The sequence below is a fragment of the Sapajus apella genome, unplaced genomic scaffold (genome assembly GCF_009761245.1).
Source record: "Sapajus apella isolate SASKATOON/1434 unplaced genomic scaffold, GSC_monkey_1.0 scaffold78, whole genome shotgun sequence".
Taxonomy (NCBI): Eukaryota; Metazoa; Chordata; class Mammalia; order Primates; family Cebidae; genus Sapajus; species Sapajus apella.
In genome coordinates, this window is record NW_022437018.1 from 7,945,953 (window position 1) to 7,972,037 (window position 26,085).

The window sequence follows — 26,085 nt, forward strand, 5'->3', positions numbered from 1 at the left end:
GATGAATCACTAAGAAAAATAAATGAGGAAGAGAAGATGGATAAAGTGATAGGAAGAGGAAACATGACATAATTGAGAAGGCACTGAAGTGGAAAGAGAATTGATGTTTGTTGGTAAAATTTAACCAGTTTTCATTCAATCATTTGGACCATAGAAATTCTCAAAGTATAGTTCACACCCATCTGTAATAGATTACGTCTTGTCTGTATAATAAGTTAATGTGCAGGATTTTGAATATTTTCCCTTATTATAGCATAGTATTATTGCTTGTAGTTTCTTTTTTGATTTATTTTTCTTTTATAATCAAGAAAAAAATAAACAAAAGAGAATAAGGGAGAATGTCACCAGGGAGTCACAATGTTGGCATGTTATTCTGACAATTCAAAAAATTCCCAAAGAATCTAAGTTGCCAGTGCTAAAAACTGCCAGATCGTTTTTATATTTATTCTTATTACAGTGCCTACAGTATTCATAATTCTCCAAACAAAATCACAAGGCTTAATTGTTTCGAAATATACTTCTGTGTTACATTATCAGATTTCAATGAAAGGAATCTTCCTTCTATATGCAAGTAATTCAATCCCTCTTTATGCAGTACCAAAAGAATTATTTACATGAATATTTATGTTAAAATATGGCACAATTACTGCCTGTGATTCAAAAACATAAAAACACCCCTTTGCTGCGGCAACAATCAAAACAGGGTTGATGGTAACATCTATCCTACATCAGCAACACTAACAATACAATCAGTTCGTATAAGCTAAATCCATATGACCAGAACACACACCAACAAACATAATTCTTCTTGTCTTCTGAATGTGAATTTGGAGAGGGAAACATCTGGATTAGAAAGGCGCTTAGCAGTAGACAAGGCTTTTCAAGCAAAATTCCATTCAGGCACTAGAAATAAGACCCTTTCTGCTCAAGAGGCAGCAGCTGACACATGAGCCTAACTTAGTACTGAGACGGGATATAGATGAAGCTGTGTCTATGGATAAGCACAAAAGGAAATTCAAAGTAAGTGTTCAATTAGTTAAACTTTCAAAGGTAAAACTCTAGGGTGTTTGGAAGAATCTTTCAGGAAGATATATTCCAGTTTTACTGCAGACTCAACACAAACGGCACACAGACAAGTTACATCTATAGTAACTGGAAACATTTTCAAAGCAAAAGATGAGAGACAAATGTTTTGCCAAAGGTTCTGAAGCATGGGCTTACACAGGCCTGTGACTTAAAAAAAAAAAAAAGTAGCAGAATAAACATATGTTTGCAAATTATTTTATTTTACCAAATAGGGGCAATAAAACATACACATTTAAAACAAAAAAAAAAGGAAGAAAAAAATTTACCACAAAAAACTTACCATCCACTAAAATATTCTTTAATATGAAAGAATAGTGATAATCTCAAAATTAGGAAGGACTCAGTAGAAAAGAACGATGATCTTTCCCAAGAAAGAATGGCTGTTCCTGTTGTTGGCTTTACCTCTCCCTTACTCCTCAATTACAGCCTCACTGTTACTTGGCCATGTCTTGGAAGATTTTGTTAGTCACTGATGTGGGAGGTGTGTACCAGTGGTGATAGAGTAGGAAGAAATTATTTAGGTAGTTAGCGAAGGTGAAAGAGTTCTTGGTTGAATTTTACTTTAATAAAAGGCAGCTCCCAAATCATTTCTTTTCTAATAAAAACTGGTCTGAAAAATCAAGCTGCAGGCATAGATAAGCAGGCGGAAGCTTGCACAGGGAAATGCCAGCAGCTGTACCTGGAAGGTAGGTACATGGCAATTCCTTCTTCCCTTCCTTGTCATCACATGTGCAGGTGTCATGGCACCAGCCAGGTAAAACTCCATCTACATAATAAAAGATCTGTGGGCTATGTAAATAGCACACCTGGTCAAACCAATGCCCTGGGCCCTATGTAAATCAAACACTGGCTCCTCAAGCCCCTCTATAAAACCAACCTCATCTCATCCCAAACCCGGAAACCCACTTGGGCACCCCCTTTCTCTGTATGAAGGAACTCTCTCTTCTTTCTTTGCCTGTTAAACCTTCCGCTCCATGTGGGTGTGTCCACGTCTTTCTCCTTAGTACAAGACAACAAACGTTGGCCATTTCCCCAGACAGTGATGCCACTTCACTAGCATCTACTGGGTAGAGACCAGAGATGCTGCTAAACATCCCAGAATGCACAGGACAGCTACTACAACAAAGAATTGTCTGGTCCAAAATGCCAACAGTACAAGGGTGGGGAAACCCCTCTCTAGGCGGACATTTTAGCTAAGGACCAGTGGACGTTTTGGCTCAGACTGACCCTGATGTATGATCACCAGTTTACCAAGCCAGTGAGCTATGGAGTGCTCGGCTGACTCTTAACTGTTATTTTCAATCATTTTTAACAATAATTATCAGCAGTAAAACGGCCGCAGTGAAATTCTACTCTATCAATTAGAACTAGCCTAAAAAACTGTCACTAAATCCATTCTGCATTTCTATCACTTTGACATCAATCCCACTGTCTTATTACTTTGTATCTGAACTTCAAGGCATTAGACTTAGTCTAGAGGTAGTGCTACTATTCGGAAATAAAAGAATATTTAGCCAGTTTGAGTCAAGGACTCGTAGCCTCTATGAAAAGAAAACATAAATGTCTTCTTACACGGGTCTTTAATAATATATGCTTCATTAAATATTCAGTAAGAGTATATATAGTTTCTACTAATGTAACTTTTTAAAGATTAAGAAAATCAGATGGACTAATGACCACAGCTCATTCTAGATAGTAAAATTATAGACAGCTTTTTTTTCCTTATGTTTATTTGAAGCATTTTGCTCTATAAAATTATACACCAACTCTCAGGAGCATGGTTAGCTTCCTTTTGTCTCTGTACTTTCATACAAAATATCTTTATTTTTATAAAATATTGTTTTATATACCAAAGACTTTGAAAGAAATATTTTATGACTATTTTTTTTTTTAGATGGAGTCTTGTTGCTCTGTCGACAGGCTGGAGTGCAGTGGTACAATCTTAGCTCACTGCAACATCTGCCTCCCGGGTTCAAGTAATTCTCCTGCCTCAGCCTCCTGAGTAGCTGGGACTATAGGTGTGTGCCACTACGCCGGGCTAATTTTTTATATTTTAGTAGGGACGAGGTTTCACTATATTTTTTTCTACAAATTATATTACAAAATGAGATCACATTATGTATACTGTTGTGTTTCTTATAACATTATATTATAAAGTATATCAGTGTCTGTATAATACAGATTCCTCACATTTTGAACACCCTTATTTCATGATGTAGATCTGGTATCATTTAATTTACATTATTAATGGTCTTCAGTTGTTTTATATTTATGTATGTATGTATGCAGACAGGGATTGTGTGTGTGTGTGTGTGTGTGTGTGTGTACTGAGTGGTGAGTATCTTTTTTGCAGTTCTCCAAATGTATCTGGGACAAGCATTCTAGACGACAGAAGGCTTTCAGTGCTTCCCAATTTCCCTGCAGGAAGTTTACCCTAACTGATATCTCCACAAAGTGTATGAGTATCAGTTTTTCATAAAAACTTTCTGGCAATGGATCTTAACAATCTTTTTATTTCTTCTTCCAATGTTATCAGAATATAGTATTTCATTGTTGTTTTCATTTGGATTTTTGTAGTCTCTGATGAGATGGGACAACAATTTGCACACTTATTATAAATGTACATGCATTCTTTGTGAATACCTGGTATAGGGCCTATGCCCAGTTTTCTGTTGCCCAGGGGTGGAAAGTGGGGTGGAGGAGTTATTTCTTCTTATTACTTTGTAAAAATCTATTTCTATTAATATATAAATATTTTCTTATATAATTTGTGATTATTATCTCTTAAAATGGATGTTTGTCTTTATTTTGTGTTTTGTTTGGGTTTACTTTTTTTATTTTGTATTCTCAACAGTCAAGTTTTCCTGCCTTTTCCTTTCTTTTCTGTCTTTGGTATCATATTTAGAACACGCTTTATCATCCCAAAGTCACAAAAATATTTACTCTTTTTTATCTAGTACATATAGGGCCCTTTGTTATTGTTGCTGTTGGAACTCAGAATCGGAAGACTTTTCATTGCACACTATCATTCTTGGTAAATAGAGAGTTTTCCTGCCCTAACCCAAACCTCTTCTCTTTTTTTTTCTCTCCCTCTCTTTGCCCCTTCCTTCCTTCCTTCCTTCTCTCCCTCCCTCCCTCCCTTCCCTCCATCCTTCCTTCCTTCCTCCCTTTTGTTTATTCCTATTCCTCGTACCTTTTTCTCTATTCCCTCCCTGCAAATTAAAACATAAACTGTTTTTTTAAAATCTACTGATTCGCCTTTACCTTAGATAATTTATATTTTGTTCACTGCACAATATGAGTCCCTTATGATTAGAAGTTGCTGCTCTTTATAAACACTATATTTTAATAGAACAGACCATGTGTTAGGCATCTATTATGTTTCTATAACTACACAAGATCCTTTATATGCATTATATCTAATTATAATATTATAAGGTAGGTATTATCTGAGTTGAAATAAAGGAATCACTATCTCAGAGGAATATATATATTACTAAGTGTCATGCAGTCACTAATAAAAAGAGCCAAGATTCATCTTGGACATGGTGACCCTAAGACCCAGGCTCTCTTGGTGTTTTTTATAAAAATAATAGCAAACACAACCAAGTGAGTTCTGCACATTTTTAGAAACTATATTTGAAAAGGAAATCCTTTTTCCTTACAAAACCATTTTATATCATTTTAGGAAATTTTAGTAACAGTGGTTTCTAATTTCATCATTTCAAAGAACAACACTAATCTAATGCTACATTCATGGCTATATAATTGCAAGCAAATGAATTTTAGGCATCCGGTGTAATAACAGCCGTGACAACATAGCATTTCTTTTCTTCTGAGCTGCAGTTTGAAGCTGGACCAGGGTGGGCACATGACTCAACAGCTCCCCATCCATCTATAAATTAACTAGAAACTCATGAAAGGATCCCATGTAAAGGACTTTGTACATAGGAGGAAATTCATTTGCTTGGCCAATCAGACTGGCTCTCCCTAGAAAGTGTTCTGAAAATTTTGAAGAGAACTAATTAGGAAGGTGAATGCTGCCAAGCTGCAAAAATAGCGGAGATGTCATAAATGTGAATCCACTCAACAAATAATGATGACAGAGTGATGGTAACGGTGGTGGTGGTGGTAATGATTATGATGATGACGGATATTTTTATCACTTAATGATACATCACTCCTTATAAATATTAACTCCTATAAGCCTCACAATAACCCTATGATGTGAGTAGGCCCATTTTAAAAATAAGTAACTGAAACATAGAAATGTTCAGTAACTTGCTCAATGACGACAGTAAGTGGCAAAGTCTGATTCAAACATAGAAGTCTACCTCCAGAAATTGTGCTCTCCTTTAAAATGGCCTCAGCATCAGAAATGGGGAGACACATTTGGAGGCTGACTTTTTCTAAAAGATATGTTTCTTATACGTACAAGTACATTCGGCTTCTTTTTCTGCTACCTTACGCATTACTACACACATATTCTCTTCAGTAGGAAAAGATGTAAGCACTTTTTTTTTGTACCAGAGACTAATTAATTCAACAATAATGTATACATGTTCAACTTTCAACATAAACGAAATAGGACTTTTTCAGTGATGATAATTTAGGGCAGAGAAAGCAGAGACACACTTGGTAGCCAGATGTCTACCACAAATACTTCTAAACCTGCAAAGACAAAGAATCACCTGAATACTTCAGACTCAGAACATTTTTTCCAAATGCCCATGGTCTGAGTAATTATCTACTAAAATACTATTTCTGAAATATAGGAGTTACCCTATTTATTCTGTAGCTACATCATAATTGGTTGGATTCAAACGCTATATCTGAAACAACCCCAAAGCCCCCAAATTTTCTGCACAGGTACTTTTTCCCAAAGCACATATATGGTTTAACATTATTTATTTATTGACTCAATAAATATTTATACCATAGTTACTAGACAGGCACTGTTCTACATGTGGGGGAATACATCATGGGAAAAAAAGCACATTAAAACTATTGCCTTCATTGAATTTACTATCAAATAGGGAGACTAAACAAGCAAGCAGATATGTAATACATCAGGGAGTGAGGGTAAGTGTTATGGAGAAAAGAAAAAAAAAATGGAAAGGGCTTATATGGGAGTTGGAAGCGGACTCACAGTTTTAAGCTGGGTGGTTAGTAGTGGCATTACTAAAAAGATGACATTCAAAAGAACAAGTGTGTCGGAAAAGAGATTTGTTGGGGGATGAGGTTTGAAAGTTGAAGGAAACCTGACCTAAGGCCAATTCCCTGGGGGGCGGGGAGGACGGTCACCAAGTAATACATAAAACTTCACTGTAAGTTTAGAAGGTTGTAAAATTATAATATAAAGCTACGTATGTGAGACAATTTCCAGTCTAGCTGACATCTTTGCTTGGTTTTCCAACTGGCTTTTAGTCTAGTCATAGTTAAAATTAATTTCTGATCTTTGATCATCTCCAGACTGTTCAATTCAATCTCCTCCTTATCAATATAAATAGTAAGTCTGTCTTCCCAGTTCTGAATCTAAAAACCTTGAGTTGTCACTGACTACTGTCCCTCTCATTCCCAATATCCAATCTTTTAGCAAAATTTAGTTAGTTTTATGTCTTACCATATGTGCACAGTCAACAATATTCAACCTCTTCATTTCTAAAATCCTGGTCTCTGTCCCCACCATTTTTCACTATAATAATAGCAATGGTTTTTAACTTCCTGCTTCCTCCTATGCCACTACTCAGACTATTTTCAATGCAGCATTCAGAAAGACTCCTTTTAAATATGTCATATCATAATTATTATGACTTCAAAGCCCTCCAATGGCTTCCTATTCTACTCAAAGTAAAAGCCAATATCTTATGATGATTCATACATCAAAGACAAGGCATCCTTTTTAGTTTCAGACTTCTGTTATGGCTCACTTTGCTACCATTCACCTCCAAAAACATTTCCTCTTCAGAACTTTTCTCCTTGCTGTTTCTTCTGCTGTAAATGCCTCAATGAGTAGAAAACACTGTTTAAAGAATGGATGGAAGGCTAGGTTCACTAACTAGCAAGTGAGGCACATATATCACAATATACCACTTAAATTCATGCCTCAGTGGCATTATAAATTACTAAAGATATAGAACTTTGGTTTTTTGTCAATGTTAGAAGGTAGAAAACTTCCACTTATGAATGCCAATGTTCTACTCTATAAATTAATGGAAGAGGAGATTTAGGTTTAAATTACATAGTTCCAATTGTTGCAAAAATATACTGGATGCCCATACCTTCTCTCACACTAAAATACACTACATCCTTGGTGATAAGAAAATTTTGAAAATGGAAAAACTAGATTAAGAAAAACTATAATAAAAAAGATAACTTTTTAATTTTTAAAAATCATATACAAAGCAATTCAGATTAGTTACTGAACATTAATTTTTACACAGAACTTCCCAGTAACCAAAGCAGGATGAAAAATGTACATATTTTCATGAAGTTCCATTATCTGATAAGTGAGCGAATATTAAGATATTTGGTAAAAATCTTTCCCAGTTGGAAATTTCAAGAAGCTTTTATTAAAAGAACTCTATATAAGAAGTTTGGGTTACTATAATACACAGTGTTTTAAACTTTAATTTTCTCTGTCCAGATTTTCATACAGTGACTTATAGAATTAAAGAAATGACACTAAACTTAAATTCAAGTAAAAAATTTAAAGATCAAATTGCTCAAGTACACTACTTAACAATGGACAGAGACAGAGCCTAGTGAACTTGGCATGTACAAATCCAAAAGGAGTGAGTAAACTGTCCTTTAAACAGCTTTTCAGAAGAAGTTTCATATTACTAAATCAATACAGGGTAAAGGGTAAAGAAAGCTTTATAAGAGTAAAGGGAATTGGGATCATCTAAAAAATACTTTAGAAATGAAGTAAAAAAGACAAAAGTAGACCATTCTGACATGGAAAAATCAGGAATATAGGCTCAGGGAAAATCCCAACTCTGTCAGAAGCACAAGGATCATTGTAGCAAATAAAAAGGGTTTAGGATCTGTATCCCTTATATGGCCAGGAATAAGCAGGCACAGTAAAGGGCATTGGCAAACAAGCAGATCAATGAATATTTACACTAGCAGGTACTAAATTGAATATTTCATAGTAGTGATCTAGCAATTTATAGCAAGATTTATCTAGCACAGGGATTTACAACTGTTGGAAGAAAAAAGACGAAGAAATAAATTCATGTAATAACCTAGGCTCAATATATCAGGGACCTTGTGTGCTTTTGGGGCAAGATGTCCTACAAACTAAAGCCTCTCCTTATGTTCTTTCCTAAATGGCATGATTCACATATGAATCTTCTCTGTACTAAGTAGTGTCTTAGGTTCTGCAAGTGTAATGCTCAAAGAAGACAACGTTCTAATGGGTTTTCCTCCCTACTAAATTCTAAACCCTGCTCTAATGGGCTTTAGAATTTAGTAGGGAGGAAAATCCATTATATAGGAAATTATACATGCACAATAAATATCAACATGTGAAAATCTCCACATGTAATGGATGAGCTGGGTATCAGAGAAGGCTGAGCTAATCTGGAATCCTAATGATGAGAAAGGCATTTTCAAGCACAGGGGAATATTCATGCCATCTTGGTCCCTCCTTTAGTTCGGGCACTCGCATCTCTCTTAAGGAAGAGAGAGGGAGTTGTGAGAATTGTGTTTCTAGAGATAATGGAATGGTGTGAGGGTGAGCCTGATGCTTTATAGGACCTGGGACTTCTGCACAAAGAGGTAACATTGAAGAGAAAGTGGCAAAAAATAATGCAAATGAGAGTAAACCCTGAAGTTCCTTTACAGGGAGCATTAGGAGATTGGATTGCATGCTAAAGGCAAGGGGTGACACTGAGACCTAAAAGGGCTTTTATGTATGATGATAGATGATAGATTTTCACTTTGAAACTGTCACATGAGCTTAAGTATGGACAATGGAAGTTTACAAAACTGATGGCAGGAGACAAATTAGCAACATGCTGCAGAAATCTAGGTGAGAAATGTCAGTGCCCGAACTAAAGGAGGGACCAAGATGGCATGGATGTTCCCCTCTGCTTGAAAACACCTTTCTCCAAGTTGTAAAACCATCTCCTACTATAAAGAAAACGTTTATGAGAAACTACTATTTCTTAAGGTAAAGCCAATCAGCAAACTTGATGGCCTATAATCCCTCTCACCTCATCTCTGAAAAAACGTTATTTCAGCAGAGTTGAGCTCAGAATGAGTTCTGGCCTTTTTGTTCCATTGCAAAAGGCTTGAATAAAGTGTTCCTCTCCTATTTAATTTTGGTGCAATTCTTCTTTGACAGTGATGATAGTGGAGGTTGTGAAAAATGGACAAGTTCAGAAAATACTTAGAAGACAGTAAAACCAGAAAATGTTGTATGATTAACTATGGGAAGATTCAAAAACTATTCCTGAGTTGAGATTTGTGCAACTGAATGTACAGAGATGCCGTAAGGAATATAAGAGTTTGAATAGATTAGTAGATTGAGGTGGTGCATTTAGGTTTGGAAACAGTGAGATCCACAAATGTCAGTGATTATTTCAAGGAGAGGAAACTTGTAGACCTCCCAATACATGTATTCAGAGCTAAGAAGACAGGACTCTGTCAGAATCCCGTGCCTATATATGGTATTTGAGATCTTAGGATTATGTGAGAATGTCTAAGAAAAGTAGGAAGAACTGGAAGACTATAGGGCTTAGATCAGAACTCTAATAAACCCTAATGTTTAAAAATAGATAGAGGAACAGGAAACCATGAAAAATATAAAAAGGATCACCCAGAAAGATAGGAGAGCAGAGTTACTGCCAAACATAAAATTGAAATGATAGAAACCAATGATGAGAAAATGTATTGCCTGCTGTGTTGCTGCTGATTAATGGAATTTTATCTAGAGGTATTCAAACTGTTTTTATAATAAGCCAAATTAGATCATGAAGATGGTAATGAGGTCATGTATCCCAGTATTCTGTAAGGTAATTCAGTATAAATTTGCGTTATTGAGAGTATAGTCTGATAATAATTATGGCATATTAAAATGTTTTAAATTTTTAGAGTAAACCACTCATCCATGGAATTGTTTTTCTATTTTCATAGCAAAGGATATTCAGCTAACTGCATGTAAACAAGCAAAAATGAGGCAGTTCTTCCCATCACCAACATAAAGTTTACATGGCTTTTTTTTTTTTACACTAAGAACCATCTCTAGTATTTTAAGATTTGATATGCAGTTTATCTTTTGCTATTGACGTTTTGAGGTTGTGTCCAGTAACCTAGGCAACCGTTCTTATTTCTGTCCTAATTTATTTCTAGTTATAGAGCTTATCTAGATTCTATGGCCCCAGAGATCTTCTCTAAGGCAGAGCAAGTTGACAAATTATATGGCCTTAAGTGAATATAATGTTAAGCATATTACAGATCCTAGTCATCAAGCAAAGACTGCACATTCCAATTTCTGTAATTTGGGGTCATCAGTATATATGATGAATAATGTATCTTTAAAAAGGTAGTGTAACTTGATCACAGTGAAATATGAAATGACTACTGTTGAAATTATAACATTTAAATGTTTTGTTTTTAATGTTATATTTATTCAATTCAATTCCAGCAATTAGAAATAGCAGCTTCAAACATCCTTAAATAAAAATCTTGCCTGGTCTAATTCAGTGCTGTTAAACGAATTTCCTTTCTCACCAGTCACTTGCAAGACACTATAATCAAAGTTTAAGTTGTGTGAGACAGAACAAAACCTTAGAGGTAGTATTTAGCCCTTATTGGATTTCAAGCTGTCTAGGCGGAGGAAAGAATGACTGTAGACTATGTTCTTCTTGGACAAGAGCAAAGAAAGAAGAGATTATTTTAATGACTATGTGCAAAACTGTCTCCAACAGGCATCCAATAAATATCAGAATGAGATGTATTGCTTCTCGTTTCTCTTTTTAATTATTATGCATCTAGAAAAATTGAATTTTCTTTCTTTGAAACAGTCTCACTCTGTCATCCAGGCTGGAGTGCAGTGGGTACAGTCCCTGCCCCCTGCTAACTCCACCTCCTAGGTTTAAGCAGTCCTCTCCCCTTCACCTCCACAGTAGCTGGGATTACGGGCATGCACTGCCATGCCCAGCTATTTTTTTGTATTTTTAGTAGAGATGGGATTTCATCATGTTGACCAGGCTGGTCTTGAACTCCTATTGAACACCTGACCTCAAGTGATCCACCCACATCAGCCTGCCAAAGTGCTGGGATTACAGGCGTGAGCCACCGCACCCAGCAGAAGAATTAAAATAGAAAAGTTTAATTCCCATATAACTTTATGAGAACTGAGAGAGACAGAAACTAATGGATTACCAAGCTACCAAAGTTCCACCAAGAAGAAAACTCCCAGTGCAGAGCCAGGCATTTTAATAGATGATGAAGGAAACAAGAACTTGACAACTATAAAGGGTCTATTTTTCTGTGCTGTTGCATTAACAAGAGTGGCTTTTCTGGATATCTATTTCAGGTCTAGCTTATTTATGTGAATATAGATTTAGATACACATGCTGGTAGCATTAAGAATCACATCAATGTCATCTTCCTTTTAACCCCTTAAAGCCGTTCTTGATTAGTCTCCTTCTTGAGGAAAAATGAACGATTTCAAAAGACTTCTGGTAGCAAAGTGTCCAGGATGTCAAAAACACTTAGCACCATGAAACAGGAAACTGAGTAATCTCACATCGGGAGACAGAGAAATTTGTATTTACAAGTTCCCTGAGCTAATCAATAAAAAGTCAAAGCACATCAGGAGCACACAAAGATCTGCACTTTTCATGCGATTCATTTTTATAAAAATCAATATTTATTATTTCCTATGTGCCAGAAACCAAACAATTTTTGCATATCTAATTGAATCTTCAAAAATATCTATAAAATAGATATTATTATCATCATTACAATTTTACAGATAAGAAAATTGAAAGTTAGAAATGTAACTTTACAAAGGTCATGTGGATAGTAATCAGTGGAACTAAGATTCGAGTCATGGTTTATGTGACTCTGAAGTCCATACTCTTTACTTATACATTATAGCAGTTCTATAAAAGGAAAGTCACTTGCTCACCTATTCTATTCCCAAAAACTCTATTTCAATCAATTTTATTAAGAATCTTTTTAAATCCACAGTTATTATCCAGGTAAGTTTGAGGAACGTTCAGCTGCCACCCTGATGAAACTAAAATAATTTCCTAAGTCTCTACTGTGACTGCTGCCCCTATTGCAGAAAATAAAACAGGAAAAACTTCTAGAAATTAGAATTCTCATTTCATTGAAATATCGCAGAGGCCAACGTGATGAGAGAGTGACTAAGGAGCAACTGCCTTTGCTCTTCTGGATTCCGTTGGGGGAGCTAACTTTGGACCCTCATCCTGCAAGCTCCCCTGCTATATGACTCTACTTGCCTCATATTCTACTCCATCAAGGTGAAGCGACCCACCAGTAGAGACTGTCAGGGTCTGGGCATTACCAGGTAGTTGCTGAATGGTAATCAACAAACTAATTTTGCTGTTGAGAGAAGATTGCAGGATGGGGACATGTAGAAATTTGCAAGGTTTAAATACATCTGATTTTAAGGTTTATGGTCTTCAGTTTCACAAATCATATTTCTAGTACAGCAATTTATAATATCAACTCTAATACTGGTTGTTGAAATAGTAGATCAATGATAATATTAAGGGATAATGAGACTCTATTCCAGTTTACAAGTCTGCTGTACTGGAAAGGGAAAATGTTTGTGGCCAGAACACCTGAGATTTGGTCCCAGTCAACATGACTTGCATAAACTACTTAACTTTTTTTGAGTCTAATTTCCTAATTACTAAAACCAAAAGGAAAATATAACAAAAATAAGCTCCAGGGCTTTTTAAAAATTAGCTACCAATTTGGAAATGTTCTGTAAACTATAATGTAATAGTATCAGACACTGCTCTGTTTAAATAGAAAATTTGATTTAGTCTGGATTTCATATAATATTTTAGGAAGCTTTTAGGACTTACAGAAAAATGTTATTAATAGGTTTAGAAATTTTATTATCTTAATGAAAGTCTGTTTTCTCATCTCCTTTGAATTTGAGTTGAGTTTTCCAGAGAAAAGATGCCTATTTTATGCTGGCTGAAAGCATGAACAAAATAAACAACAAGCTCCGTGAAGAATGCTCTATGAACCGATATCCAACTCAAACTCCTGAGTCACTGTGATACACCTGATCGCTGGATATAACCATGTATTGGTCCAGTGAGTATTCATGTTTAATAATTAAGACAATTACTGATTTCCACTGCTGTTTCCACTGCCACTTCATAAGGCATGCATTATTGGTCTTTTAATATTTTGTTCTCATTGACCACAGACTCTAAATCATTATATGTTAGTTACAGACCGTTACAATGCCTAGTGGCATTTGCCACTGGTGACAACAATAATAAATGATGTTGAGCCAAAGCTAGTAGGAATGAAATACAGAAAGTAAAATGATAATAAATAACTGTCACTCCATTACTACACAGTGCCTGGTTCTAGCACCTGTTCAATGGAGCGGAGTCTGCATAATCCAAGAACTAAAAAGGCATTTACTCTTTAGTAACAGCAACAACAAAGAAAGGAATCCATTTATTCGTCTTGTGCTGTGACCCCAAATTCCACACTGAGCATGGCATGAGTATTTAAAGAGTTCTCAACAGAATTTACTTTAACATCTTGTAGTGTCTTCTCAAAGCGAGAATGCTTGTGAAATGTACCAAAAGTTACACTCAGTCCAATGGATATGAAATTACAGCAGTTCTGGCTAGAATGTGACAATAATTTCCCAGATGGATATGAGACCGAAGATATAAATATCATTTTATTTATTATAAGGAACATGGGGCACAGATACTAGAATAAAGAATATGGAACTCAGAAATATAAGATATCTGGTAGATATTGTAAAACCTATCTAAATATAATGTTGGTTCTTGTCGGGTGATTTGGGTGAGGACCAGATTTAAGCTATCCCCTTCCTTGGCCATCTGTCTCATAAACTTACGAGAGTAGAATCTGTTGTAATAAACTCACAAGGCAGATATACTGTAAGGGGTGTTATTGGTATCAAATCATCTACAATACAAAATAAATTGCTCTTTAAAATTTACAAGAAAATTTGTGTCTTTTAAATAAAAATAATCACCTATAAAATTTGTGTACTTTAAAATAAAACATAATCATCTATAACATAAAATCATTGCTCTTTAAAATTTAAAAGAAAACGTATGTCTTCCCCTTGTCAGTGACATTCTTTGCCCTGCCCCCTTTCTCATTCCATTAATTATATATCAGGTTTATTGCTATGGTGGCAGTCTATCTGTTTATTTTTTAGTAAAAGATTTATCCTAACTTTAGATCCTAAGTAAACTGACATGTGGCAATCACAGAAGGTGTGAGTCTGAAAACAATCTTCTTACTAGACAAGTTACATAAATCTGAGCCTTAGTGATCTTAGTAGTAAAACTGGGATAATATTATCTATGTAGCAAAGTTAACGTAAAATTTAATAGTATATGTGAAGTGATTTTTTTTATTGTTTTCTTCCAAAAAGCAGAGTCTGAGATTGAAAGGTAGTTGATTTTGGAAATAGATATTAGAAAACAGAACTGGAAGCCTGGGAAGAATGAATCAGGAAAGAAAGGAGAGCCAGTCTAAAGATACAGATCAGCATGGCTACTGCTTGAAGCTACTGGGAACCCTTTCAGGTTCCATGGAAAATGCATTTTTGAATTGTCTGTCTTAGAAATGGAAGAGAGATATTGGTCAAGAGTTGTTCTATATGGGGTTGACACCATACATGAAGCTGTCTATGTATTATCATGACTGAGCAGTTATCAGGGGGATTCCACATAGTAGTTGCTAGGGAGCCCCAATGCAGGGAGTGAATAAAATCCAAATTATTTGGGATTTATGCAGAGGAGATTTATAAGAGCAGAGAACAGCCAGGTTGAATATAATGTCGCCACCAGTGGATTTTGGGGTCAGGGATCTACCTTGTGACTAAACAGATAGTGAGGTTTTCACCCAGTGGCATTCCGAATGAACAGGATTGTCAGATAGCTGTACACAGATGAACACTAATGCAAGATGAAGAGCAGTTTCAGGGTAATGTCCACAACATTAGAAGCTGTAGCTTCTATGAAAAATTCTTAAGATCCAGAACCATGCGGATCATCAAGTTTGTAACCTATAACAGGCAGTCAGTCATCTAGCTGGCCTGGCCTACATTTTGGACCAAGAACAAAAATACAAATGAAAATAATATTAAGAAGTTTACTTTCTTATCACATAATGTGAAAGTTTTTGAAACACTTCCATAGGCGTTATCTTATTTGAAGTTACAGTGATGCTGTGAGAAACTATGGCATCATTCATCTCATTTTTCAAATGAATAAATTTGGTTTCCTAACCAACTCTTCATTGTCTACAAGTGCTAAGTCAGAATAAAAACTGAGGTGTGTTTATCCTAATTCTAGCATTCTAAAAAGAGCCTTAATTTTAATAAAATTTCCTTTGGTCAATTACTTTGTAAGCCCTGACACCTACACTTTACCTCCAGTGTCATCAGCCTGAGCGAGTCACTCACTCACCTCCCTGAAAGCATGAGCAAAGAGTACCTTTAGCAAAAATGTATTTCCAATTTAATTTTCATTCATAAGATGTGATCTCTACCAATGATGCCAACCAGATTTGAGGGAAACTAAATCCAGGTGCTGTGTGACTCCAGATAGCTTTCAACACAAATTGGCTACTAGAGGACTGACAAATAACCTGAATAATCTGTAAGAAATGGAAACTCAAGAAAGTAGCATTTCCCAATATATTACCAAATACTATCTTTCTGGCTATGTAATAATGGTGTCTACTCAGAGAGTAGTTTTTCTCCACTAAAATGAAATATTCCTATTACCAAAATTTGAGATAAACAATGTTTCTGACAAAACACAGGTTTTATTTACTTGGCTAATCAATATTATTTCTAGGCAGTCTGAATTCTGAAAACGTGGAACTTTCCCAAATTTACCTTTTCCCATGCTATGTTTCATTATATTTTCCGTATTATATAGTAAATTAAAAAATACTTAGCATATTGTAAAAACAAGTATGTAAGCCCAAGATATTATTGTTAATAAAAAGACACAGTTATGCTCTAATGAGATAGCTTTTCTAACATTCATTTCACATATGTGAAAGTAGATAACAGAAACTAAATATTTTTACAGATGTTGTGGGATTTTAAAAAGGCAATCAAAAAGAAGAGTAGAAACCAAATCTGAGTCTCTGCATCTGTTTAAAATCATTCATCTTAATTTCCATTCTTAGGAAATAGAAATCCAAAGGATTATAGGTAAAATTTGGTAAAGCTTAAAGTTTGTTTCTCTTCAAAGCAGTTTCCACAAGCCACAGAGTACAATAGAATATCAAAATATGTATGGAAATATCATTATTTTTATTTAAGGAAATATGCACTACCATGTATATGTGACATGGAGTTGACCAAACAGGTCTTTGCTTGAAATGTTTCTGAGGATCTTGTATAACAATATATCTACCAAAAAACACAGTGTGCTCCAGTCTTTCAACATAAGTGTTTCAACACCAGATAGATCCATGAGAGACCAGGAAACAAAGGGAAAGATCAGGAATTTGCTTCCGTCTCCAAATTTTATGTCACTGAATTTAACTAACTTAATAATACTACTAATGATCATCATGATAATCAAACTATTGTTGCTGCTTCTACTACTATGAATAATAGTAACTAACAGCTATTGAGAAGTGACTATGAACTAAGCATTATATAAGTGCTCCGTTAGTTGACTCAGTTAATTCTCACAGTAATCCTCATATGAACGATACTATCAGTGTCTCTTCTTTATAAATGAGGGAACTGAGGTACAGAGAAGCTAACTGCCTTTCCCAAGTAACACAGCAGAAAGAGACAGCAGATTCAGATACACTTCTGGGAAGCCTTAGAGACCGTGTGTACTACATGGGTTTCTGACCCAAGCTTTGTAGTCTGGTTCTAATAGTCACAAGCTGTAAGTGGCTAGGATGCCAAAATTTTACAGACAGCCAGGCACTGAGTGGGACTAAAGTGAAGTACAGTATCTCAGAGTAATTCAGAAATTAGAATTAACATATTTGGAGTTGTGTGTTGGTGGTGTGTGTGTGTGTTTTTGGGAGCAGGCACAGGAAAAGCTATTGCAGGGAAAGAAAAGTAGATTATTGACTCAGATGAGTTTTCTTTTCCACTAGAATTTCAGAGTATATTTACCACTGCTTCGTTTCTTTTTTCTACTCTAAGCAAACATGTACATATTTCACTTTTATATTCCCATGACTCCTATAAAGCTAAAAAGCAGTATGGAGCGATTCACTACATGACCTGAAATGGTCTTACTGTGAGCTCTCAAGATAGAGGAAAATAATACCCCTCATGTGGTTTCCCTTAATGCTAAGGCTTTTCTCTATGTGCTTCACAGGTCTAGCTCCAGATCCATGAGTTGCACATGTTAGAGGCTGCCTAGACTGGCAAAGGGAGGGCACAGCCATCAATAACACAGGACATGGTTCTCCCACCAGGGAAGTGACATACCCTGTCAGTTTTCCCTTCTGTCTGAATACTGGTGTGACTGCGAACCTCATGATCCTCTTCAAGGTCAGAAACATCCTCCAGTTCCTCTGGGGTCTGTAAAAAGAAAGCAAAACATTGCCAGTGGGAATGTAAAAGCATTTCTTCTTTGGAAAACATGTCAGTACCTTAAAAGGATAATCAGAGAGTTACCATATGACACAGCAATTTCACTCCCAGTTATATATCCAAGAGAAACAAAGGCATATGTCCACACAAATACGTATCCACAAATGTTCACAGGAGCATCAGTCATGATAGCTAAAAAATGGAAACCAAATGTATACCTACTGATGAATGGATAAACAAAATATGGTACATCTGTACAATGGAATATAATTTGGCTATGAAAAGGAGCAAAATACTGATACACACCACAACACAGGTGAACACTGAAAACATCATCCTAAGTGAAGGGAGCCAGCCACAAAAGGCCACATATTGTATGATCCCATTTATATGAAATGTCTACAATAGGCAAATCTATAGACAGAGATTTAATTAGTGGTTGCTAGGTGCTAGGGGAAAGGGAAAATGGACAATGACAGCTGATGGGCATGTGGTTTCTCTTCTGGATGATAAGAATGTTCTACAGTTAGATAGTAGTAATGATCATAAACCCTCTGAATATACTAAAAAAACACTGAGTTTTATACTTTAAAGTGGAGAGTTTTATGGTATATGAATTATATCCCAATAAATTGTGAGAGAAAAAGAAAGCAAAAAAATGATCACAAGGAAAATTTTATTTCAGTGTATAGCAATTTGGCTACCCACTATGTGGTTACTGCAAACTACGATGCTTACAGTTGATAAATACATTAGATAATTGTCATTAAAATCATATATCATCAAAATGCCACCAGAAATTATCAAGGAATTAAATTTTTAGGGACTTGATAAATAATTTAACTTGAAATTCAGTGTCTATTAGGAATAGTTAGCTAATTTCCATTTCTTCTTTCAATGTCAGCTGAAATGCCTCTTTCTCAGGGAGGTGTCTTGCTCAGGAATCCTCCAGGCTGGGCTGGATTCCCTGCCAAGTGCTTCCTAAGCCCTCTACTTTAATAGCCATCATGCTTATCATCCTTTATTACATCATTGCTGTATTGGCAACTAATTGTTGAACTGTGTATTCTGTGAGGCAAGGACATGTCTCCCTTGTCATTTCTGCAAATATAGGTCGAAGTACTTAAGAAGGATTACCTTAGTATTTGTTTGAGTGTACAAGGTCTCAACTTAATTTTTTTATTTCAATAGCCTTGGGGATACAAGTGGGTTTTGGTAACACAGATGAATTGCATAGACATGAAGTCTGAGATTTTAGTGGGCCCTTCATCCAAGTAGTGTATATTGTACCCAATATGTAGTGTTTTTATTCCTAATCTCCCTCCTACCCTCCCTGTTTCTGAGTCTCCCATATCCATTATTCTACTCTGTATGGTTCCTTTGCTACAAAATCCTGGTGACAAATCCAGAAAGCGAGCATTTAGGTTTCACAGAAAACAACCAAAATGAAGTAGAAGATGTCCTTGGGTCTGTATCTTTCATGCACATGTGGCTGTTGAAGACTGGAAGGGGGCAGGGCCTGTCTCCTTAGACTAGCTCTGGTTTGCCTTAAATCTTGCTTTACACACAGACACTTTGTTTATTTTCAGCGTTGCCAAGAGCCTTTCATCCCTTGGGAGCACTCCAGAGATGAGAACATTTGATGATTAGTTCATATGATAGAGCAAAATTACCAATTTCCTATTCATTAACGGCTTCAGATTCTTTCTCAACTCGTAGATCTTTAACCAGCACTTTCTTTGTTTCACACACTTGCACTGAGCAATACCCACCCCTTTCCAGAGAAACATTATGCATTTATTTCAACCACCTTCTCTCAGATATTAACATTTCCACCTCACCAAAGCCTTCAATGTGCTATTTGTTATCGATATGTTGATCTCTTTGAATTCCTTCTTTGCTGCAACTACATGTAGCTGTTATCTTAGGACAATTCTTTCTTCTTCAGTATTAATAGCACGAGTTCATCACTGTAATTTCTATACAATCACATATTTCATTATTAGTCACTTTGTGTATTCTTTTCACAGTATTCTCGAGAAAACATCTTTGCAATTTCCTTCCTTGATATATCATGAGGCCCTGTGACATCTGAAAAAAATCAGTTATTCAAATTCTCTTTCTTATGCCCTGTTGTTTTGCAACTGAAGGCTGCCTGGTGTCCCTGCTGTGATGTTTCTTATAAATGTCTGTTGTTTATTACTTGGGTTATATCCTATCATGCAACAACACACAACTTCATCATCCACTCTAAGAGTTTATTTGACCTCAAAATAGAGTAACAAACTAAGAACAGTTGCTGCTATCAGAAGTCACAAGTGCCATTTTTGTTGGTGACGCTGTAGGAAGAGATAAGCCTACCATTTACGCCCACATGCTTCTGTGCTTTTCTTTGTGTTTAACATGGGACTGATAGTTTTCTTGCAAAGCTGCAAAAACTGACCTCTTCTTTTCATGAACAAAATCAGTGGGGCAGTGTTCAAAACACTTGCGGGCAGCAAGTGTTTGGCCTTATATTCGGTAAGGCAAGGTGTTGGATGGTATTGTGAAAATAAATAGTTAAACACATAATGCTACAGTTTAAGTGGAAACTAAGAAAAAGATAGGAGTACTCTAATTATTTTGAAGGCAACACATTAACTCCTTTAGCACTAAAGACAAATAGTAGAAACAGCAAATATTAAGAAATGGGGAGAAGAGGGATGACAGGCTACCCTACATCATACATTCTTAAATAGTCTGCTTCTACCTGACTGGTAAACATCTGGAAGGGGTGTGTGTGTGTGTGCGTGTGTGTGTTTAATCAATTTTCGTTCTGTGAGAGGAAGGATTAACTATCTTAGAGGCATTATAAGGCCTTAGGAAGGCCCTATAATGTTGAGTAATACAGACCTGAATTTGAGTTCTGGTCCTCTAATGAGTGATTATGGGACCTTGGGCAATATGTGTACTCTTTTAAAGTTTGGTTCCCTCAGAATAAAATTTGGGTAATACCTAATGCCAAAGGTTGTTGTGAGGCTCAATTGTACTAAGATGCTTTGAGTAAAAGCTTAGTCCACAAACATAGCGGCGTTGCAGCAAAAGTTTATTTCTGTTTGTTACATTTCCTCCTTTCTCCTCTATCCTATATCTCATCCCAATATATCCCTTTATATTTTTTGTTAGACGTTTATGTAAATTTATCCAAATTTTAATCATCTTTATTCCAAATTTAATGATTTTAATCCATTTTAATTTAAATTTATTTTTGAACTTGGAGTATGGATAAGCTACCAAATGTTTCTGTACTTTAGATTCTATACAGACATTATTTTTGGATTGACATGGTATTTTTACTAGCTGTCTCTAGTTACAGTCACCTGAGTTTGACTATATAATGTCACTGTGCTTAACAGGGTTTAATATAATTCCCCATGCACTGCTTCCTTCTAAAATCCATGTAAGAGATCTCTTTTAATTGGATTTTAATCATGTCCAAGCATGAAATTATCTCTCAAGCTGGCCTCAGCCATGATTCACTCTAGCATGGATTCTCAGGGATGATGGAAATAATTTGTCATCTTTCAGCTGGGCTGTCCTAAACCAGACCGAGATGAAGATAGTTCATTTTTTCAGAAAAAGTGTTAACCAATGCAGACATTAATGTTACTTCTCATATAAGAATTGTGGAGATATATTTCATATTTTCCTATTTTACCTCTGGCTTATTAAGGAGCCTTCCATAGGCAGCCCAGAAGCAATTTGGAATAGACTTAGTTTCTTCACCTGTAAAACAGCACAAATACTACCTAATATTTAGGGCTATTGTAAAGATAAAACAAGATGACGGACTAGAACACTATTATTCTTCAGTGGCTACAAAATACTGAATTATTAATATTATTTATGATTATTATAGATTACCATTACTGTTGTTATCTCACTTGATTCATGCAAAAGAGGTCAAAACAAGTATAGAAGTTTTTGAAGTTGAAAACATTCAGGCTGAGGTGTTTACATAGAAGCCAGGGCGGCAATGACAGAGGAGTAATACATTAAGACTTCAGGGTTATAATAAATTTCATATATATGTGTATGTGTGTGTGTATATACATATATCCTTTCTCCCATAAGGCATTCAATGTTTTTTATAGACATTATCTCATTAATTCTCTCAGCATTACTAATAAAACAGGTGGCAATATTACAACAAAAAATTCACTTGCGCAGACTTTCTAAACATTTCATATTAAAATACAAATATGAAATTTGTGGTTGCTAAATATCAAAGAAGAATGTAAAAAAAAACAGGAAGAAAACAAAAAGAATTACAAATACTCTGAAAAACAGGAGTCATGCTTGACTTCTTCTCAGAATCATATTTGAATTCCAAATCATACACATGATGTGTTATAAATATAATTCTCTGGCTAGATTTCACTGACTTATTAAAATCAAATAATCACCATAGTAATGCTATGAGTGGTCTCTCACACAGAGCAACTCTTTGGAAACAGGCTATGAATGTCCATCACAAGCTGTAGGCTAACGTAACATGTTCAGTGATTTTATTTTATCTGAGGTGGTAACATAAGACGATTTTGCTATGTCAAAATGGAGAGTTCAGAATTAAAATACATTTAAAAATAAAAACAAATCTATCAATGACACAATGTCAAGTTAGAGAAATTAAAGACATGTCCCTTATTGAACACACACACACTCACAAACACACCCTAAAATTCCTGTCCCACATCTTTGACCATGAAACTGGCACTCTATGTTCTAAATGTTCGAGAAACCAGTGGCATTTCTATTACACCGACCCCTTTTGTACTCCTCAATCATGTTCCACTTGTCAGCACTTTCCACTTAATGCTCTGTGTCTTTCTATTTGCCCCTTTCTTGCAAACTGGATCCTTCTCGGAATGGGAGCTCAGATGCTCTCTACTCAGAGAAGTCTCCCCTGGCCAGTCTAACTAAAGTTAATGCTTCTCCCCATTTCACCTATTTCTTATATTAGTCTGTATATTTTCTTTAGGTCTCTTCACAATTTTAAGCTAAAATTATATTTTTTCTTCATTTTTCCTTTTTTTTTTTGGCAGGTGGGATATATTTTTGGTCTTGCCCCCAACAGAACTTAATTTCCATGAAAATAGGGATATTGTTTGTCTTGTTTTCCACTCTGTCTGAGAACATGAAGTGGCACATAGTATGTGCTCAATTTTTCTACTTCCTAGATGAATAAAGGAATAAATAATTTAATTACTGACAAGCTTTTGTTATTGATCAATTTCATAAGAAAGTCATAAGAATATTTTTAAGCTGCGGAGAATGTTCAATCCTTTGCCCTCTGTCTTTAACAGGTATTGAATCAATAATTCCTTGCCTAAAGAAAAGTATGTGGCAAAGATTCCTGAATTTTAAAAATATCCCATGTAAACTAGAGATGAGATTTTGTGTAGAGAAAAGTTTTCCATAAGCTCAAAAGAGGTTCTCAGATGTGGAGGACTAAAAAGTTTATGATTCCATAATCAGTAGTAACTTGCCCTACTCCTTGACAATGCAATATGGATATAAAAAGACTTCAGAGAAAATGTCATCCAGTAAACCCAGACCAGTGCTACAAGTCTCACCACAGCCTTGTGCCACAAACTTGTCATGGAAACAGTGGCAAGCCTGGAATCATTACATGGGCTAGGACAATGGATGTCTCATTGGCATCCAGTGTGGGTAAATGACAGTGATTGGTAAGACTCCCTGATGTCTTGATGCAGGCTAAGCCTCTAGAGACAGACTTAGCCTCAAGAGAAGGGTTTCTCAGTCTTAGCACTGTTCTGAATAATTATAGTTACGAGAATCGGTTTCGTGTTTTGTAAAAAATTTAGCACCAACCCTAGCTTCTATATACCACACACATTATGGCCCTCTCCAGTCATGAGATATAATTAAACATATTGCTAGACATTACCAAATATCCCCTGGAAATTTGGGGGGTTAGGAATTACCCATCTGAGAACGAATGGTCAAGAATTTTGGCTCACTTGGCCCAACAAAGGCAGCAGGAGTAAGGGAAGGCCCAAGAATGACTATATTTAAATTTCCCATGAACCAAGTTAAAACTAAGTTGACTTGTAAATAAGTATGTAAACTGAAAGTCATATACAATATAATGACAATGTTTACAAGACAAAAGAGGGCAGACATTTTAGTCTTAACCAGACTACTGGAAGAAGATATCAGAAAATTTATGAAAATAAAATTACAACTAGTTTGCACTCTTTTCATAAAATTTATTTTTAAAATTCTTAATGGACAATAATTGTATATATTATATATTTATGTAGCACACTGTGATACAACAGTACATATTTATATTATGAAATGATTAAATTCTAATTAACAAATCTATCTCCTCACTTATACATCATTTTTTAGTTGTGAAAATCATATTCTAAAGGGCCTGGGCACAGTGGCTCATGCCCGTAATCCCACTTTGGGAGGCCAAGGTGGGTAGATCATCTGAGGTCAGGAGTTTTAGACCAGCCTGGCCAACATGGTGAAACCCCGTCTCCACTAAAAATACAAAAATTCAGCCAAGTGTGGTGGTGCATGCCTGTAATCCCAGCTACTTGGGAGGCTGAGGCGAGAGAATCATTTAAACCTGGGAGGTAGGGGTTGCAGTGAGCCAATATCTCGCCACTGCACTCCAGCCTGGGTAAAGGAATAAGACTGTCTCAAAAAAAAAAAAAAAAAAAAAGAAAAAGAAAAGAAAAGAAAGAAACCCCTCTGCAGGCAGACTGTGACTAGACTCCCTACTTGCTGGCCAGGGCATCTCTGAAAAAAGGCAGCAGCCGGTCAGGGACTTATACATAAAGCCCCAACTTCCCGGGACAGAGAGTCTGGGAAAAGGGGCGGTTGTGAGTTCTGCTGCAGCAGACTTAAATGTCCCTGCTCAGCAGCTCTGAAGGGAGCTACGGAGCTCACAGCACAGCACTTTAGCTCTGATAAGGGACAGACTGCCTCCTCAAGCTGCTCCCTGATCCCTGTATATCCAAAGAGACACCTCATGCAGGAGAGCTCTGACTGACATCTGGCAGGTGCCTTTCTGGGAAGAAGCTACCAGAGGAAGGAACAGGCAGCAATCCTTGCTGTTCTGCAGCTGCCTCAGGTGATTCCCAGGCAAGCAGGGTCTGGAGTGAACCTCCAGCAGTCCTGGAGCAAAGGGGTCTGTTAGAAGGAAAACTAACAAACAGAAACAAATAACCTCAACATCAACAGAAAGGACATCCACTCAGAGACCATATCCAAAAGTCACCAACTTCAAAGACCAAAGGTAGACAAATCCACGAGATGGGAAGAAACCAGTGCAAAAATGATGAAATCATCAAAAACCAGAACACCTCCCCTCCTCCAAGGTTTCACAACACCTCACCAGTAAGGGAACAAAATGGGATGGAGCATGAGTTTGATGAACTGACAGAAACAGGCTTCAGAAGGTGGGTAATAACAAACTTCTCAGAGCTAAAAGAACATGTTCTAACCCAATGCAAAGAAATTAAGAACCTTGAAAAAAGGTTAGACAAAATGCTAACTAGAATAACCAGCTTAGAGAAGAAAATAAATGACTTGATGGAGCTGAAAAATACAGCATGAGAACTTCGCGAAGCATACACAAACTTCAATAGCTGAATCAATCAAACAGATATCAGAGATTGAAGATCAACTCAATCAAATAAAATGAGAAGGCAAGATTAGAGAAAAAAGAGTGAAAAGAAATGAACAAAGCCTCCAAGAAATACGGGATTATGTGAAAAGACCTAATCTATGTTTGAACGGTGTACCTGAATATGACAGGGAGAATGAATCAAAGCTGGGAAACACTTTTCCGGATATTATCCAGAACTTCCCCAACCTAGCAAGGCAGGCCACCATTCAAATCCAGGAAAGTACAGAGAACACCACAAAGATACTCCTCAAGAAGAGCAACGCCAAGGCCCATAATCGTCAGATTCACCAGTGCTGAGATGAATGAAAAAATGCTAAGGGCAGCCAGAGAGAAAGGTCAGATTATTCACAAAGGGAAGCCCAGCAGACTCACAGTGGATCTCTTGGCAGAAACCCTACAAGCCAGAAGAGAGTGGGGGCCAATATTCAACATCCTTAAAGAAAAGAACTTTCAACCTAGAATTTCATATCCAGCCGAACTAAGCTTC

The 26,085-nt window shown here is 36.2% G+C and overlaps 1 protein-coding gene across 4 annotated transcripts in view; it reads right to left on the reverse strand.

Annotated features, from left to right (window-relative positions):
- The window catches only part of CTNNA3 (catenin alpha 3), a 1,791,515-nt gene that overhangs the window by 174,258 nt on the left and 1,591,172 nt on the right, over positions 1-26,085 (reverse strand). For all 4 annotated transcript variants that reach the window (XM_032252666.1, XM_032252665.1, XM_032252664.1 and 1 more), the window contains one exon: positions 17,786-17,878. In XM_032252666.1, the coding sequence (XP_032108557.1) occupies positions 17,786-17,878 (93 nt within the window). The remainder of the gene's footprint in view (positions 1-17,785; positions 17,879-26,085) is intronic.